Genomic DNA, 19816 nt, shown 5'->3' on the forward strand with positions numbered 1-19816 from the left:
CATTGAACTTTGTGTTATAGGAAGCAGTGTGAGGCCCTGAGCAGGAGTCACTGTATGAGAAACAGCTACCAGCCAGCATGGAGATCAGCACTGCTCTGCTGCTGGGGATCATCCTCCTGGTAATACTATGGAGGAAACTGTCTCGGCCAAAGGGTTTCCCTCCCGGTCCCCCAGCACTGCCCATAGTGGGCAACATTCTGCAGATGGACTTCTCCAATCCCCTAAAGAACATAAGGGAGGTGAGTACAGAGTCTGCCTAACTGTAAGTAACTATCTGAATGTAATAACCCCAGGTATTTGTGCAATGGGAAAGGGGTATACCATATAAGTAGCATAGAGGCAGAATATATAGGTGCCACAAGTCACCCTCCCGGCAACCTGAAACCCCCTCTGCGTGCGCCACTGCAAGTGTGTATGCACCCAGGGTCCCTGCTGCCGCCAGTATCGGCTACTTTGTAGGGGGCTTCACTTACTGGTAAGCGGCATGTTTAGTTATACCACTCACACACGAAAGTACGAGGGGCCAATTAAGTCAAAATTAGCGCTCCCTGAATATGACATATAACGCGCTGGATATGAAGATGACAAGCTGGATATGTTGTATGTCGAGCTGGATATGACATAAGATGAGCTGGATATGTTGTATGTCGAGCTGGATATGACATAAGATGAGCTGGATGTGATGTATGGCGAGCTGGATATGACATAAGATGAGCCGGATATGTTGTATGTCGAGCTGGATATGACATAAGATGAGCTGAATGTGATGTATGGCGAGCTGGATATGACATAAGATGAGCCGGATATGTTGTATGTCGAGCTGGATATGACATAAGATGAGCTGGATGTGATGTATGGCGAGCTGGATATTGTCATATTTACAGTAGCGCGTCATATGTAATATCCAGCTCTTCATAAGCCAAATCCAGCTCGTCATATGTCATATCCAGTTTGTCATATGTCACATCCAGCTGTTCATGTGTCATATCCAGCTCGTCATATGTCACATCCAGCTCGTCATATGTCATATCCAGCTCATCATATGTCATATCCAGCTAGTCATATGTCACATCCAGCTAGTCATATGTCACATCCAGCTCGTTATATGTCATATGTCATATCCAGCTCATCATATGTCATATCCAGCTCGTCATACATCATATTCAGGGAGCCATAATTTTGAATTGAATGGACCCAAACAGAAAAGTGCTGAAAGGAGCATTAAACCCTTGTTTGGATCCCAGCACTGTGAGGGCGACATACTCACCATCTGGTAACGGTCACACGTGTAGCTCCTCTGCTGCGCCCCAACACATAACTACAGTATAGAGGCCTCATAAGAAATCACTTTTTTATACTTTGCAGGGACGTCTCCAATCCTATCCCTGCAGTAGCTTTTGCCACATTGCCCCAGTAATTCATTTCTTTCAAATCGATGAGCTGCTATAAGAAACAAATCTGGGACTTTGGGGGTATTCTGGTTTACTCCTTCTGGTAAATTCCTTCATAGATGGACAAAACTGTAGTGGGGCAAATGTAAAATGTGCAGAGAAAATAAGATTTGGGTGAGTTATTTTGTTTCTGTGCAGGGTAAATACTGGCTGCATTATTTTACACTGCAATATAGATCTCACTTTGAAGTAAAACCCCACCCAAATCTAACTCTCTATGCACAAGTTACATCTACCCCACCTGCAGTGCACATGGTTTTGTCCATCTAAGAAGGAATTTGCCAGAAGGAGTAAACAAGAATAACCCCCTTTATTTGTTGTTTGATAAATACGCCCCTTAGATATGTATAACTTGAAATACCTGTTCTGTGGAATTCTAGCTGAAGCTGGGTACACTCTATGAGATTTTAGCCAATGATAAGCATGCTAATGATATCGTCAACGATACTATGGTTGTTTAGAGTGTACTCACTATGGCCGGAATGTATCAATATTCGCGGGTGTAAGGTGCAGTTACCGTTTATTTATCGTGGTTGTTTCGCCGCCGTTTTGCGGGTCTGTCCGTGTCATGTATTATTTTTTTCACTTTTCTAATATGTTGCGTAATCGGCTGCCTCCTCCGGATAGTTATCGGGTTTTTTTTTTTCCTTTCTGCGCATGCGCAATGTAGTTTGATTTTCCTGTCATGCGCAATCCACAAATCCACAAAGGATGCAGGGGGACGCACATGTATATTTTTAAAAATATTCAACAAATATATACTAAAATATATTTATATATTTCTGTTCTTAAAATTGCATGCTCTGCACCATAATAAGCCTCACACCTCATCCTACATACCAAACCCTAACATGCCTCATACCTCGCCCTCTGGTGCCTCCCACCTCCAGCAAAACTGCCTCTCCCATCCCACCCTCTGGTGCCTCTACCTCCACCCAAAGTGCCTCCCATCCCACCATCTTGCCCCTCCCACATCACCTTCTGGTGCCTCCCAACTCCTCTGACCCAACAATATATTATATAAACAATAAAATTTAATTTAATATGACACAACAGTGTATAACGCACAAAGACTTGGCGAACAAAACCAGGGATGATCATTGCGCTACGAATGTTAATACATTCCACAGCGCATCACCTTGCATTGAACACAATGCAAATGTTAGCCGCACCGGAAACTCTGCGATACTTGAAACCAGCGGAGTTTTTTGTCTTCGAAATTGCGAAACTTTATTAATACATTAAGCGAGGGCACTGCGGATGCGAAAACGGGATGTCAGCGCAGCGGTAAGCGTTGATACATCCCGGCCTATGGGTCAGATGCACTAAGCTTCAAAAGTGATCAAATGGAGAGTATTAAACAACCAACCAATCACTCCTAATTGTCATGTCACAGACTGTGTTTAAAAAATGTCAGGCAGGAGCTGATTGGTTGTTTATCACTCTCCATTTGATCACTTTTGAAGCTTAGTACATCTGGCCCATATCATTAAGGATGTGCGCTCCTGCGGGTTGTTAACAATCCTCCTATCATCTTAAACATGTAGTCAAATCTGACTATAATGAATGTTCAGCGGGGTCCTGGTGACATCACTAAACAATATCATTGACGATATTGTTCAGTTTTCAGTGCTAGATCATTCATTTGGTGCCGCACATGATATAGTGTGTACCCAGGTTAATATTCTATATTGTTCAACTGCGCTATACGTGTCTGCCTCTCAGCCATAATCGTTACCTTAGCAATGGAAATGTTTTGCAATAACAGAGAACGTAGATTATCAAGCTTGAATGTCAGGCATCTTATCTTCTTTGCTATTACAATACAAAGCTTGTAGGTGCAGCAACAGACCGGTCAGGACTAGTTACATGGGTGATCGATCATATAAGAGCAGTGTAGATGTATTTGTATTGCATCATTATTATCCATTTGTCATACAGTAAGTTTATGTTAATACAGGAAGTGCTGCTGAAGCCATTGTTCTCCAGAGTTCTATAGTTTCACTTACAGGTATGTAATACTGACCAACGGCAATAAAAACACAACATTGTGTCATAGCTCCCAACTTTACAAAATTATGAACTGAGACCTCTTTGGTGTCAGCCTGAAACTAGATGTGGCCTATGCTCACAGCACTTTCTTACAAGGCCACACCCCTGTTTTCACTGCTGTGGGGCATGACCTGCGCTCTTTGAGCTGCTGGCCATGCCCCCTGTCCCTCTTGCCCAGTGAATATATGCTGTGCGCACTCAGCGAGGGACAGCTGGGGCATGGGACAGTCACAAATGGCATGTTATTATATATAACACAATATGACCCTTCTATGTCAGTTCTCCCAGGTATATGGTCCGGTGTACAGCATCTATCTGGGATTCACGCCAGCTGTGGTGGTCCGGGGGCTCAAAGGACTCAAAGAAGTTCTGGTGAATAAAGGTGTTGACTTTGCAGATAGGCCCCAGAACAGAATAGCAGAAGCCATCTCCGGTACCAAGGGTAAATGTTAATTCAATAGTAATAGACACACTTGCTGACTTTAATGTTCTTCTCCCTGAGAGAAGCCTTGGAAAAAGATGGAGGTGGCCGCAGATAAGGGGTGCGTTAAGGCAACTCTTGCTATTAGGTCCACACCCACGGAAAGCAGCATTTTGCTTCCTGTTCATTCTAATTCACTCATACCATGTTCTCATTGCCGCCCCTGCAAAAACCCGGGTGTTTGGTAGGGCACAGTTCATCTCAGCTCACAGACCCCGTTCATACTGCACATTAGACCTGGGAAATTCCTGGGTCTGCCCGGTTCACACTGCTTCCCTGGTCTGCCCTACCAACAAGTTCCAGTCAGATCTGGGCGGGAGCTAACGTCACAGTCCTTTCCCTAAACCACATGGACGTGCCTTAATTTCGCCAGACACTCCCACAAAAAATCTAGTCACCACCCCCATATGCCATATTTGTGACACTGAAATTGCCAGCAATAAAAAAAAAGTAGCAGGATTTTATCACAGGATGGCCTCGGGCATGTATACTATGGCTCATCCTAAGCATATGTCTCTCTCCAGGGCTTATAATAGCTCCGTATGGTCCATCCTGGAAGGAGCACCGGCGCTTCACCCTGTCCACCCTCCGCAATTTTGGGCTGGGAAAAAAGTCTATGGAGGAAAGAATCTGTGAGGAGAGCACACACCTGATCCAGGAGTTCAAGAAGAACACAGGTGAGCAGGTGATGCCTGGGTGTGGCCATGTGTGTGTACTGGGGCTGGTTATGGCATGGTAGGAGATATGAAGAACACAGGTGAGCAGGTGATGCCCAGGTGTGGCCATGTGTGTGTACTGGGGGCTGGTTATGGCATGGAAGGAGTTTATGAAGAACACAGGTGAGCAGGTGATGCCTGGGTGTGGCCATGTGTGTGTACTGGGGGCTGGTTATGGCATGGAAGGAGTTTATGAAGAACACAGGTGAGCAGGTGATGCCCAGGTGTGGCCATGTGTGTGTACTGGGGCTGGTTATGGCATGGTAGGAGTATATGAAGAACACAGGTGAGCAGGTGATGCCCAGTTGTGGCCATGTGTGTGTACTGGGGCTGGTTATGGCATGGTAGGAGTATATGAAGAACACAGGTGAGCAGGTGATGCCCAGGTGTGGCCATGTGTGTGTACTGGGGCTAGTTATGGCATGGTAGGAGTATATAAAGAACACACAGGTGAGCAGGTGATGCCCAGGTGTGGCCATGTGTGTGTACTGGGGGCTGGTTATGGCATGGTAGGAGTATATGAAGAACACATGTGAGCAGGTGATGCCCAGGTGTGGCCATATGTGTGTACTGGGGCTGGTTATGGCATGGTAGGAGTATATAAAGAACACAGATGAGCAGGTGTTGCCCAGGTGTGGCCATGTGTGTGTGTGCTGGGGCTGGTTATGGCATGGTAGGAGTATATGAAGAACACATGTGAGCAGGTGATGCCTGGGTGTGGCCATGTGTGTGTACTGGGGCTGGTTATGGCATGGTAGGAGTATATGAAGAACACAGGTGAGCAGATGATGCCCGGGTGTGGCCATGTGTGTGTACTGGGGCTGGTTATGGCATGGTAGGAGTATATGAAGGATACAGGTGAGCAGATGATGCCCGGGTGTGGCCATGTGTGTGTGTACTAGGGCTGGTTATGGCATGGTAGTATATGAAGAACACAGGTGAGCAGATGATGCCCGGGTGTGGCCATGTGTGTGTAGTGAGTGGTTATGGCATGGTAGGAGTATATGAAGAACACAGGTGGCAGGTGAAGCTCAGGTGCGGCCATGTGTGTGTGTGTGTGTATTGGGGCTGGTTATGGCATGGTAGGAGTATATGAAGAACACCGGTGAGCAGGTAATGCCCGGATGTGGCCCTGTATGTGTACTGGGGTGGGTTATATGGTCCCAGTCCACGTGGATGATAAAGTACTGTATGAAATAATTACATTGACCTTATCATATGTTGATCAGTGCCATGTTGACCTATTGCTTTTGCCCCCTAAATCCCCCCTCCCTAACCCTTCCCAACAGCAGCCTAACCCTCCCAACTAGTGCATAACCCCCTTAATCGCTACCTAATACAAACACCTGGCCACACTGCATAACCCTAACCTTCCCTTCTAAATGCCTATACCTAACCCACCCAGCCTAACCCTAAATTCCCCCTACTGTCTAAACCTACCCAACCCCTTCGCATGCCTAACCCTAACCCGCTGCCTACTTACATTTGGTATTCCTGCAGTAGGGCTTCCGGCACCAGTATTCTCATTGCTGTTGAGGTTCCAGCTCCGGTCACCTGGCAGTAGTCGGGTTGATGCCTCCACAGTAAGAACCTCATGGCCCCTCATTAGTTTTAGCTCTAAAATATAGTTGTCTGTACTATTCCTTTGTTACTTGTGCTCAGACTGTGCAATATGGCCACTTAGTAATTGCTAAGTAACCAAATGTATAATCTGATGTAATAGTGAATGATATTTTCTAACTTCAGATGCACTAATAGATCCACACTTAGTCATTGACAACGCTGTGTCCAACATAATTTGCTTCGTTGTGTTTGGGAGACGCTACGACTACGATGATCCAACGTTCCGAAACATTCTCAATCTTGTCCATGAAAATATGAAGATAGCTACTGGAATCTGGGCTCAGGTAAGTCACTGTGGGACAACCAAATCTTAAGGTAAAGATGGATATTCAAATGAACCTTTGAAACTAGAAGAAAAAATTAATATTTATTATGTTTTTGTTTGGATGCTACTCCCAGGGGTTCTGAGAGTTGACTAAGTAAACCAAACCTTCTGCTGGCCATGGGGTCCCTGACTAATAGTACATATGGACCCCATACATCATACTCTCAAATAGATACTACTCCCAACCAGGGGAACTCTCTCTCTAACATACCCAGACCAACATTGCCACACTATACCTTCATCTAGGCACAGATGGCCACAATGGCACATTGACCGATGGGGAAATCTAGAAACATGCACAGGTGAGGTCATCTAGTTTTCTGGGTAGGTCATTTTCCAACCTGCTTCCACAGACAGAAATCTTGGTTCATTACCACTGACCAATGTATTGATGACTATCTACTGCAACCCCAACCAGGAATCAAGCCACAAGCAGAAAAACACCTTACCCACAGCCACAACCAGTCACCCAGGTGGGTGGGGTGGGTGCTGGTCGCAGGTGCTGACAGATCTGGGGGGTCCTAGAAGTGAGACTACAGTATAACTGGTAGTCTAGTAGTTAGGAGGAGACAGGGCCGCCGATAGGGGGGTGCTGTGGGTACAGCTGTCCCAGGCTCCAGCCTCTGAAAGTGCATGGGCAGCTCCAAATCTCCCCCCCCCCCCCCGACTGCCTCAACTGCGCTGCGCTCAGTGCACTGAACAAAGCAGGTTCCATAGCGGAAGCTTATTCAACCCAGAACGCCGGCGGGCAATTAAAATGCTGCACCGTCTTTTGAGCCAATCAGAGCTTGCGTACCGGCAGCCAATCAGAGCAGCTGCCGGTACGCGAGCTCTGATTGGCTCACCAGCCAGTGCTGCATTTTAATTGGCTGGCGACAAATTCCCTAGGAGGAGATGCTGGTCCTACATGCCACATGGAGCGTTATGGGGTTGCTCTGGGCAGGTAGCTCTTAGTTAAGGTATGTTTAGTTATCAGGTGGCTCTACTAGATAGTTAGAGGATCCACATTGGATTTAAGATGGGTTTGGGATGCGGTGCCCCATGATTGCTGTGGCTAGGTGGCTCTGGGGTGGCGTACCATTACATTCTACTAACACTTATCTCTTACTAATAATCTCACTAACACTATTCCTTTATTTATTTTTATTCCATTCATCACTTTTGTATCACTTTTTGTACATAGCTTCTGCTTCTTAACACTAACACTTATTAACACTTCAGTTTTTTCACTGGAGTGCTGCTTTAGGCTTTCTTGTGTATGCTGATTTTTGGGGTGCCACACCCTAAACCTAGATATAGCAATAGGGACCCCCAATACTCAGAGAGGCCTTGACGATTGGCTTGGGGGCTTCCATATATTTGCAAATATATGTAACCAAGAACTCTGAATTATATTATCATGTAGATTATATCTGGTTACTGATATGCACAGTGTGCTTTTCTTTACATAAGATTACCCCTCCCTTGTAACCACCTGTGTGATATCACTTCACTAATTGAGCATCTGCCAGTACATATGAATCTGGTAGTCTGGCAGCCAGTGAGAGCTGGGAGGGGAGGGGCGGAGTCTTTCTGCTGCTGGACACACAATGTAGAATATTATATATTCGATTTCCTACACATGAATATATGACTATGTCTCTGGTTCCTCCCTGCAGCTGTACAATGCATTCGGATTTGTCCAATATCTTCCATTACCGCACAAGACGATTTTCAGGAACCTAGAAATTGTTTTTGGATTCCTCGGAAGAGTTTTGGAGGAGCACAAGATAACCAGGGTACCCGGAGAGCCCAGAGACTACATAGACTGCTACCTCGAAGAGCTGGTTAAGGTATAGTGTCAATGCAATGAGCCCATACCCTCTAACTGTATGGTTTTAGCCGGTATGTAACAAGGCCCCTGAAACGAACAGGTGTAAGATGGTACCTGGACTTGGATCAGGCGACTGCAGCAACTTCGCGATTCTTCACGGCCCTTTGCTGGAGAACCTATGGCAGGGAATGGTACACCCCAGGGAAGACCCACAAAAGGACAACTACCACTGTTAGCAGCGACAAGGTTTTATTTAAAGACACCTGGATTGGTCGCTGCAATACTTCTAAGGGCAGCTGTAAATGACACAAGAACTACTTGACAGGTAGTCACGATAAAACATTAAGTAAAGCAATTATCAGTACTCTAAACCTGTATAGGCTTTAGCGATTCTAACTGTCATTACCAGAGCAGTATAACAAGGAAGGACATTTGGAGAAAAATAACATTTTGCATAGAAAATGACATAATTTTACTAAAATGCTGTAACAGTGACTATAAGACGACTGTAGATTTAAAGTGCCCGCCAGATGGCGCTGCTCAACCTGTGTATATTAAACCTCAATCTCTGGCTCTGCAGCCAATCGAAACTCACTAACAACTTAATTTATTATTTATTTATTAACAGTTTTTTATATAGTGCATACATATTCCGCAGCGCTTAATGCAAATAAGTAGCAGATCAACGTACACTGTCCCAGATAAACAGTCACTGGCTCAAAGAAATGGTCCCGCAAAGAAGGGACCTCAAATTGACATTAGTTAGGCCCTATAGTAGTGTGCACACTAATTTATGATCCACAGGGAAAGGTGAATAGCAAACAGTCCTCAAGTTAGAGGGACAGGCAAGTTTCCTGCCTTAGGGTAACCTCCTGTTGTATACGCAAAAAAAACAGGCTGTAGGGGTAGCCACAAGAATGGGAGCCCAACAGATATTTCTCAGTCCAGGCCTCTATACCGCCCTTTAACATGGGGCTGGAGATTACTACGGCTGGGAGTAGTAATGATTCCCATCATAGTCACTGCCTACACAAGGGAGAGGGTCTGTGGAGATAAGGCACCTCCTATCTTGTGCCCGGGGCTGTACGTGAGGGCAGTCTCGGTGGGGCAACAGATTATGGGGTGAGAGGGTAACAGATATGCCCCCTTGTGCTGTTAGCCACCCTGGGTGAGGTTGAGCCCTGATCACCTGATTTTGCTGCTGCAGGTGCCGGCTCTTTCTCTCCCTAATCTCAATCACTGGCGGGAACCTCTCGGCAGCGCCCGCTCTTCTACGGTTCCCAGGGCGCTCCCGAGAGGTTCCCGCCAGTGATTGAGATTAGGGAGAGACTCCTCTCACATGCCAGTCCTCCAGCTTCCTCCTCTGCCATCACGCTGCTGCTGGGATGACCTCTGCCCCCATCCTCTTTGTGCCCTGAGCCAGCCAGGAGTTAAGGTAAGGGCAGCCGCTGAATCCCTGTGCTAGGCGGCTCTCATGAACCCCTTAGCCTCCATCAAAGGAAAAGGGTTCTTAGGGGTAGTTGAATACACTTTTACAGGTGCCTTTTACAGGTGCCTTTTAGGGGTATAGGGGATACCCCCCTAAAGTGGAGTACCACACATACAGTACTGTTTTTTTATGGTTTGTACTGGCTAAAACCAATATCCCCAGTTTTCAGCTCCCTACCTCCACCTCCTCCTTTAGAGCAACAGCAGCCACCAGCTGCATCCTACTCCTCCCACCCCACCGCCTGCAGCCCCTGTTTCTGCTGGACTCCCCTCTCCGCAGCCCGGACATGCCGCGACCTGTGAAAAAGATGGGAAAAGGGGGCGTGACCACACCCTGTCTACCCATAATCACACCTCCTTTACTTATGGCCAGACCCCCTCCCCAATTTGTAATGATTTTACTGTATTCAATGTTGGCGGGTATGTGAGCTAGGGGATAAATCTCATGTGAAGCTAGGGGTAAATCTAACTAGAAAGTGCAAATTTCCAGCAATCTAATGATTTAGAAGGAGGGGTTGCAAGTTTTGCCTAAATGTAGTTGGATGGAGAGCTAGTCTACCTCAGCTACATCTGCTCAGTGTCTGTGTGCTGCATGCAAAAACGGGACATATTTACTCTACATGGAGTTAATGTTGCACTTGCCACCCATTGCATCACTAGTGCCAATTAATTTGAACCCTTTATTTGGAACCCACCCCCTACTGCTAGGCAACCTTCCCTGGCTCTGCAATGACTACTATTGGTGTCTCCTCTTGTACTTTATCTAGGGGCAGGAGGACGGTAACAAGTCCACCTTCAGCGATGAGCATCTCTTCACATGTGTGAGTGACTTATTTATTGCTGGAACTGAGTCCACGGCGGCCAGCCTGGAGTGGTGCTTCCTGTACATGATGATGTATCCAGACATTCAGGGTACAGAACGCTCTTAGCTTTCTTATCTGTGCATCTGGTAGGAGTAATACAATGTAACTTCTCTTCTGTCAGATAAGTGCCGGGAGGAAATAAATAAAGTCCGAGAAGACAGAGAGCATCTAGACTATGAGGACAGAGTGAGGATGCCATACACTCAGGCTGTGCTGCAAGAGGTCCAACGCTTTACCACCGTCGTGCCACTAGGGGTCGCTCACTCCCCCATCAAGGATGTGCAGCTCAACGGCTATACCATCCCAAAGGTGAGCAACAATTATATAAATGGCAAGGTTATCATCAGGTAGCAGTGGCGTAAGTTCACCCCAGTTGCCCAGAGGAAAGATAAATATTCAGGTGTCGGTCTAGTCACTGTCGACCACCAGTGGTCGATCTAGTGACTGTCCACCTAGACATTGTCAACCCGCTATACTGTAACCCATAGATGCCTTCATTCTGGCTGCCCATTGCAGTGGGGCGTGTAAGTCTAGGGGGCGTGGCAAGACAAATGATGTTGGTCCAGGGGCGTGGTATCCACAATCATTGTCATCTTGGCCACACCCCTCATTATACAATGTTCAGGGTATTTTACCTGTTTTCCAATATACTGTATATACTGTGTAAAGGTTTTAGGCAGCTGTGGAAAAATGCTGCAAAATAAGAATGCTTTCATATAGAAATGTTAATAGTTCAGTTTTGATCAGAATCATTGAGTCTATCTGGGATTGAAGAGACAGAAGGATTTGAGAGGCTACATCCGCAGAAGATTACCTCCAATCAGGTTATATGTCCCAGAATCACTTATGATGTATGGTTTATGACACAATTATCAACTTTGTATTTAACTAATGTTAAATTTCCATTTACATCGTTTCTGCATATGTGTTTTCGACATTATCTATTTAACAAATGACATGCCAAATTCTATGAAATTGTCTCTTACATTCCATTACTGGTCTGACCTTATTCCACCCAGGGAACGCTGATTATAACAGACCTGACCTCGTTGCACTATGACGAGAGTCAGTGGAAATATCCGCATGAGTTTAATCCAGAGAATTTCCTGACCAATGAGGGGGAGCTGGCGAAGGTAGACTCCTTCCTGCCCTTCTCTGCAGGTAACACATGGCAACGGGGGTCGTTGGTGGGGAGGGGGGGGTGCATAATGCTTGGACAATAATGTTTATTATTATTAATTTCTATAGGGGTACCACTGGAAAGTACCAGGGGAGGGGGGGGGGGCAGGGGTCGACATGGCGGTATGTCATGCCCTACCATCCACTAGGGCGTGGTGGTAGAATAAAATAGTGTGCTGAGCGCAGCGAGGCACCGTGCCCGAAGCAAGGTGCACTTAAAACAGTGTCCATGTTGACTGTGTAGACATTCGAGTAAAAAAACAGTGAAAAACCCCATGTCCACCTTTTGACTTTCAACTTAACCCATGTCGACCTAATGCATTTGTCACCTGTCGACCTTGAGCGATGTTGACCTAGACATCTGTCGACCTTGCAGTATGTCGACCCAACGGTGTTGACCTAATAACTGTCGACCATCATTAGGTCGACCCAATGATCCAAACCCACATTAGAGGCTCTGGACTGGCTCTCCTCCTCCTAGGACTTAGTGCACCTTGGTACAGGCGCCCTCTAGTGCATGCATCCTATAGGAGAACGACCTCAGTTCCGGGAGGGGATATTACCCGCTACGGCTTTAGGAACCTCCTGCTGGGAACCATCTCCACTATGGGTCCTCACCTTAGGTCTCCCTGACACTGTCCAGTCCGGCCCTTCTCTGTCCTTCAGTGTTTGCAGTCTTCTGTGGCATCACACAAACACAGACACTTTGGGGGAAATTTACTAAGAATCCGAATACGATTTTTCGTATTCAGGATTCATAATACAAATATATATATGAATGCATATGGCTGTTGCAGCCGTATGCAAATTCGTGTTCCGGGCGATAATTTACAAAGCAGTCAGATTCGACTGCTTTGTATTTCCCGATGCGTATTCATTCGTATTGATATGTATTAGCGGCCGTATATACAGCCGCTACTACGAATTCATATAGGCAGTCTGCACACCCAGAGGGTGGCGATACCCTACCAGGCGGAGAAGGGGCGGACAGCTAATGGTACATAGGAAAATGCGGTAAAACCCCCGTTTTACCACATTTTCCCTTTAGTACATTCCGTCCTATAAGGCCTTGAGCAATTGCAGCCCACGGCCATTTGGTTCTTAATCCGAGACACCTGGTTTCTGCGGCTCTTCCTAGCAGGATATACAATATTGTCATGATCTTGATCAACAAACACAATTGTTACCTTTATAAGGGATATCAAAGCTTAATGTCGCAAAACCTTTGCGTTGCAGCATCTTACATGAGCGTTATAGGTGGCTATAGAGATTCCTGCACTGACCATCCTGAAGCTGGGCAATCCTGCTTCTACCGCTCTGATGCAGGTGAATGCTGTATGGAATATGGGTATTAGTCCTGTATATAAACTGTTGTTGCCATGACAGATTCCGCGTAATGGATAAGAAGTAACCGGTCTGTGAGCAATGGTCATGTGGTTATAGAAAGGAGGTGTGATCACATTGTGTCCCTCCCAGCCAATCAGTGATCCCCAGATCCCCATCCCAGTGCTGGGTCTCTACCTCCTCATGTCTGATATAGTCTATGGCAGGGCTGGGCAACACCGGCCCTCCAGATGTTGATGAACTACACATCCCAGCATGCCTTGCATCAGTTTCAGCATGGCCACATAGCAAAACTAATGCAAAGCATCCTGGGATGTGTAGTTCACTAACATCTGGAGGGCCGGTGTTGCCCGGCCCTAATCTATGGAAACACTATATTTTGCCATATAAATGTTTTGTGTTGGATGCCTTTAATATAATTTACTTGTGCCCACAGTTACACATTGCAGCACCAATTTTACCCGCTGACCCTTCCTCTCCTTCCCCTCAGGACCACGGAGCTGCCTCGGGGAAAATCTCGCCCGCATGGAGATCTTTCTCTTCTTCACTAATATACTGACGCATTTCAAGCTCTGTTGGCCGGACCCCAAGTCACCTCCAGACAGCACCCCGGTGTTTGGACTCTCCCATACTCCTAAGCGTTACCAGATGCGGCTGGAGCCCCTGACACAGAACTGAGGAGAAAGATGGAAACGTGCTCAGCACCGATATGATAGAAACATGTACTCATAGATCCGGCCCTAACCAATTTGATGCCCTAAGCAAGATTTTGGCTGGCACCTAGCACCGCCACAAATTCCACATCTGATCCAGCTCTCCTCTCCATGCACGACACCCATCACCCAGCAGCACAGATCACTGCAGCAGCCAGCAACACCCATGGTAATCCTGAACCACAGAGCTGAACATTTAGTATTGGTGCCCCCATATTTTAAATAGGGACAGTGTGCATGGTATACTGCACAGTATAATGGCTGTCTGCAAATGATTATGTAAAGTAAAAGCATTCACTATCATTTTACTTTTAGACATTGCTTGGATGGGTCCTATAGGGGTCCCCCTGTCCCCTCATGTATTACTTACATTCATTCTGCTGGTACATTTTTTATCGCTGCAATAACTGCTGATAAATGATAATTATGAGTTAAATCTAAAACCTGATAATTAATAAATAGGGCCCAGTGTAAGCTGGACCTATCACAAGGGTCCAAAAGGTTTTCTGAAAAAATTGACTCTTTTTATAGACACTCTGGACATTTGTACTAGGGAGCATTATCCTTTCTATCTCCGAAACTGCCTAAATGTTACTGTTCTTAGAATTATCACAATACGTGTGGTCAAAGTAGGATTCACAATTGTGTGTAGATGATTAGAGAGATACCTTGAATAATTCAGAATAATTCATAACTTTGGTACAATACAGATAAAAAACTGTGAGAACTAACTTCATTTTGACACCACTATTGTAACACCCTACACCCCGCCACTACCCCCCTTAAAGTTATACTTTTACATTTATTTCTCTTTAGGATATTAGGTTGAATATGGATACAGAATATATAGTAGTGATAAGAGTTAATTCGCAATATAGGAGTATAATGTGCGGCCAAAAGCATTACCCCCTGACTGGTCAGCCTGGGCAGGGGTCCTGGGGGAGTGGGGATGCCCCCCAATGAAGGGGTCCCCCCTCCCCTCCAGAATTTACCTACCCATTCTGAAGCCTGGGGCTGTCCCCGCTGACCCTGGGTTGTGGCCACCGGGCTGATACATGTGTAAAAATAAAAAAAAAAGCGATTGGGTTCTGCTTACTCGATGGACGCAAGTCTTTATTCAGCCTTAACTACTACGTAACTATGCTGGGAAACTATGAGGCCCAGCAAGTCCGGGCTGCATACTGGGACTTGGAGAACCACAGAATGCGGCCCATTAATGGGCTTGCTGGGACTTTCTCCCATGGACACAGATTACATACTATGGGCCAAATGTAATAGAGTGTGAGAATCAGAAAGTGGGAGATTTTGAGAGTTTTCCCATTTTTTTTAAAAGTGGCAATCATTAACACTGCGAAGCCAGGTTGATTTTGCCATGTAAATAATTGCCGCTTTAAAAAAAATTAGAAAACTCTCCCCAAATCTCTCACTTTCTGATTCTCACACCCTATTACATTTGGCTCTATAGGTTGTAAGAAATGACACCAGTTTGCTGTATATGCAGGTAGTTTGCCGGGAGGTGGACACTGTGCTAGGTGTATGCTGAAAGAAGGAAACTGGCGTAGGTCCTGTTTGTATTGGCTGTTCCCTGCTCTACTATCTTATCACCTGTGCTGAGAGACAGACAGCTGGTCCTCTATTTGTCACACCTCATGGTAAAACTACAGCTGTGTATCACTGTGCTGAACAATACACAGAACATGTCTTTTTTTTTAAATTCAATAATTTTTATTGAAAGTTTTGCAGATTTATATAGAGAATATACGTAATCCGACATAGACAAAGTGAACAAATAGCATATGGGAATAAACAATATTTTGTGTGTAATACTGTATATAGGATAGTATATGCACAGAGAAAATTAGACAGTATTGACACCCTTTACCACTATATCCGAAACGTTTTAGCCCGAAGATGCCCTCCGGGCACTCGTAACAACAGGAGATAATGAAGCACATGTAAAATTTTGAAAGCCCCCCCAGCATTGTCACAATAAAGAGAAAGGGTGTGGGGGAGAGACAGGGGGTGAGAGGGAGAGATGGGCAGAGACAGTGAGTGAGAGAGGGTGTCAGGGAGTGAAAGGTAGAGAGACTGGGGACCGGATGTAATGCAGCTCTAGTTTGGTGGCTTTGCAGATGCTGGCCGAACTCTGACATTTTTTTAAAGGGGCAATGACTCACAAGGCATGGTTTTGCCTTGTGAGTTATTGCCCCTTTAATGAAAATGACACAATTCGTCAGGCATCCCGCATGGCCACCGAACTGGGACTTCATTACATTCCGGCCAGAGAGTGAGAGACTAGTAAGTAAGTACGTTTAATTGATATAGCGCACTTTCTCCAACAGGACTCAAGGTGCTTAGAGAAGGTGTCATGGAAAGAAGGGGGAGAGACAGGGGGTGACATTCTATGCTTGCACATAAATGCGCATGTTTTTTTAGCGCACCACATCGCCGCAAATCGCACTTTTACAAATCGCACTTTTCAGTCATAATTCGCATATTTAATGTGATGCGTTTTGGAGGCTGAAAAGTGCGAATAGGTGCGATTTGCGGCGAAGTGGTGAGCTTTTAAGTAACAAAATAGTGCGAATTCTTCCGCCGGTCATGTGCGATTTTTGGACCAACCGGAGTGCGATATACAAAACTGTCTCCGCATGAGTAAGAACCCCCCAACCTATTGGCCCACCTGTGTCCCCTCCATTATGCATCACACCCCCTATATAAAGGGTCATTGGCGCCATTTCACTCTTTGATAGGAAGTAAGGAGCATGGAGAGGAGCAGTGGCAGTGTGCGTTCAGGAACAGGTGTTGGTGGCAGAGTGAGGAGTGGCAGAGGGAGCAGTGGCAGAGTGAGGAGTGGCAGAGGGAGCAGTGGCAGAGGGAGCAGTGGCAGAGGGACCAGTGGCAGAGGGAGCAGTGGCAGAGGGACCAGTGGCAGAGGGACCAGTGGCAGCAGCCAGACAAGTGTGAGAGGCAGCAGTGTGGCAGGCAGCATGGCCACAGCAAGGGCAGCCTCACACCAGGCCCTGGGCGTCCAGCCCCAGCAGGAGGAGGTGGAGGATCCGCTGGCATCCCCATCCTACAGCCAAGACCTTGATCATACCCCACACCAGCTGCAGGAGGGCCACATGTCAGAGGTGGAGGCAGATGGTGGTGAGGAGGAGGAAGACACTGCCATGGAGGAGGAGGGCTACATGGCTGGTGTTGAAAATGAGGAGGAGGAGGAGGAGGTTGAAGCTGGCCGCACCAAAAGTGGCAGAAAGGTGCGTTTTTCCTATGAAGAAAATGCAGCACTTGTCCGGGCTATCCTGCCAGTGTTTGAGCGTTTGCTTGGCAAATCTCACCACAAGACCACTGCACAGCGCAAAAGGGCTATGTGGAAGGACATCACCCAGGCGGTGAACGCTGTGAGTCAGCACAAGCGCCTGGTCCGCAATGTGAAAAAGAGATTCAACGACATCAAAAGGCAGTTGAAGAATAAAATGGCCATGGAGTTGGAGGAGGCCACCAAGACTGGAGGAGGAAGCCCCACCACTGTGTGCTACAATTCGTATGAGGTGAAGCTGAAGCGCATCATCCCCCCTGAGGTCCTGCCTGGCATGCACGTGGCGGATACCGATAGGCCACAAACGCCATCTAGAGCTGGTAAGTGTGACCACATGCAATCCTAAACATACATGCTAATGTATTATAACTATAATGTTCACTTGTATTGTTATGCTAAGTAAAGTGCTGCTGTGGAACTACATAGCCCAGCAAGGTCATGCACAAGAAATTGCCTGCTACTCCTTTAAAATTGCTGATAATGCTGGGCCTTGTTGTTCCACAACTGCTCACATTGATTAACACTGTAACATTCTTTCTAGCAGCCTAACATGTATGTGGACAAAAACCCAGAGGTGTACTGGTGGTTTAGCTGCCATGCCTACATAGCAAAGATTATACAATAGTTGTCATGTGTACAATAGTGTAATTTTATTAATGTCACAGAAAAATCTGTGGGTTCCAAAACAAAATGGTGCCAAAGAAATAAAGCAGTCCTTGTCCAAAGGGTATTGTCCATTATTGTCATCTCAATGCCTGTTTGCACAAAATGCTTCCCCATTGCAAGGTCCATAATGGCTGGCCATCTTTCCTTCTACAGATTGTCAATCCCGAAGTGCTCACGCATCCAAGACCAGAAGGCCCGTTGCTGCAGAATCTGCGGAAGCAGGTAAATGAACAAAAACACACCATTACACATACAGTACACACACCCATGTCACCTCAACAATATCTCATACCACATTCAACTCCTGTTGCTACATTGCAACGGAAATGAATGTCATCTGAGCTACGCATGTGACATATTATTAATGTGAATGTTACATGCTGTATCGGGGTACATGTGTAAGTACATAACACCCCTAGGTATTTGCGTCCAGCATCTCAAGCCCTATGTAAAACAGTATAGAGGACAGTGTGGCCTATATATGCATGAGTACTTACCTCTTCTCTGTATCCACAGGTGCTATACAACTAGGGTCAAACCAAACAGATTCTTCAATGATGGTGCTAGACGAAATGGACATCATTCTTGAACCAGTCGACACCTTTGCGGCAGAGGAAGAAATACAGACCTCGTCACAGAGTGATCTTCCCCCAAGTGGGGTGTCTCCCAACCCACCCCCACCCACCAACACACCCCATACAGCCGCTTCGGCTTCCCAAGTAGCTAACTCCTTGGTTAATTTCAAGGAAAAACAGATAGAATTCATGGCCTCCCAAAGCCTCCAAATAGGTAATATCCAGGGGTACATGCGTGACACCTTCCTTCAGTTACGGAAAATGGCACGTAGTGTACGGGTAGGTGTAGGCACTCATGTGCGCATTTAGGGATGCCAATCCCGGGGCATTTTTTCAATCCCGGGATTCGGGATTGAAAAATGCTCAATCCCGGGATTCCCGGGATCCCGGGATTGGCTTCCCTAATAATAAAAAACACCCTGGCCGCCCGAGCGCTGGGTGGGTGGGCGGGTGTCAGGGACCGCTGGGTGGGTGGGCGGGTGGTTGTCAGGGACCGCTGGGTGGGTGGGGGGGGTGGGTGGTTGTCAGAGACCGGTGGGTGGGTGGTTGTCAGGGACCGCTGGGTGGGTGGTTGGTAGGGAGCGCTGGGTGCCCGTGAGCGCTGGGTGGGCGGGCGGGTGGCCGGCCGTGAGTGCTGGGTGGGAGGGCGGGTGGCCGGCCGTCAGCGCTGGGTGGGTGGCCGGCCGGCCGTCAGCGCTGGGTGGGCGGGCGGGCAGCCGTGGATGTGCGGCTGTGCCGTGTGCCCTGCGCAGCGTGACCTCGCAGCGTGACCTCGTCACGCTGCGCACTGCGGGGTATGGGGAAGCCGGGCAGCGTCTGAGTGCTCAGACGCTGCCCGGCATTAAACTGCGCATGCGCAGTTTAATCCCGAAATCCCGGGATTGGAAATTCCAATCCCGGGATTGAAATCCCGGCGTTTTGGGGGCCAAATCCCGGGATCCCGCCGATCCCGATCCCGGGATTGGCCACCCTATGCGCATTGCTAACAGCATTGACACCCGTCTTGCTGAGCTAACTGCTGCTGTAAGGGAGCAGAATAGGCATATTGGCAGCCTGGCGCAAAGTATTGCTGCACTCACCCAATCATGCACAGCGCAGACTAATGCCTTACTAGCTATGCAGGCCCAAATCCAGCAGCTGGAAGCCAATGTGGGAGGTGGCACAGCATCAACCCTCAGCAGTGTATCCAGCACCCCAATAAGTGG

The 19816-nt window shown here is 47.0% G+C and overlaps 2 protein-coding genes across 2 annotated transcripts; both read left to right on the forward strand.

Moving 5' to 3' along the window:
- Window positions 1–15088, forward strand: LOC146045291 (cytochrome P450 2J6-like). The gene is made up of 9 exons (XM_083164044.1): window positions 1–239; window positions 3783–3945; window positions 4509–4661; window positions 6447–6607; window positions 8307–8480; window positions 10717–10861; window positions 10934–11121; window positions 11832–11973; window positions 13826–15088. Exons 1-9 carry the CDS (start codon window positions 78–80, stop codon window positions 14011–14013), a joined length of 1476 nt encoding a protein of 491 aa, XP_083020170.1. The 5' UTR covers window positions 1–77; the 3' UTR covers window positions 14014–15088.
- Window positions 15089–16475: 1387 nt separating this feature from the next.
- Window positions 16476–18920, forward strand: LOC146045036 (uncharacterized). Its single transcript, XM_083163733.1, has 3 exons — window positions 16476–17690; window positions 18190–18258; window positions 18553–18920. The coding sequence occupies exons 1-3, from the start codon at window positions 16814–16816 to the stop codon at window positions 18918–18920; spliced, it is 1314 nt and encodes a 437-aa protein (XP_083019859.1). The 5' UTR covers window positions 16476–16813.
- The last annotated feature ends 896 nt before the right edge of the window (window positions 18921–19816 follow it).

Source organism: Crinia signifera, chromosome 11 (genome assembly GCF_055691185.1).
Source record: "Crinia signifera chromosome 11, ASM5569118v1, whole genome shotgun sequence".
In the NCBI taxonomy this organism is placed as follows: Eukaryota; Metazoa; Chordata; class Amphibia; order Anura; family Myobatrachidae; genus Crinia; species Crinia signifera.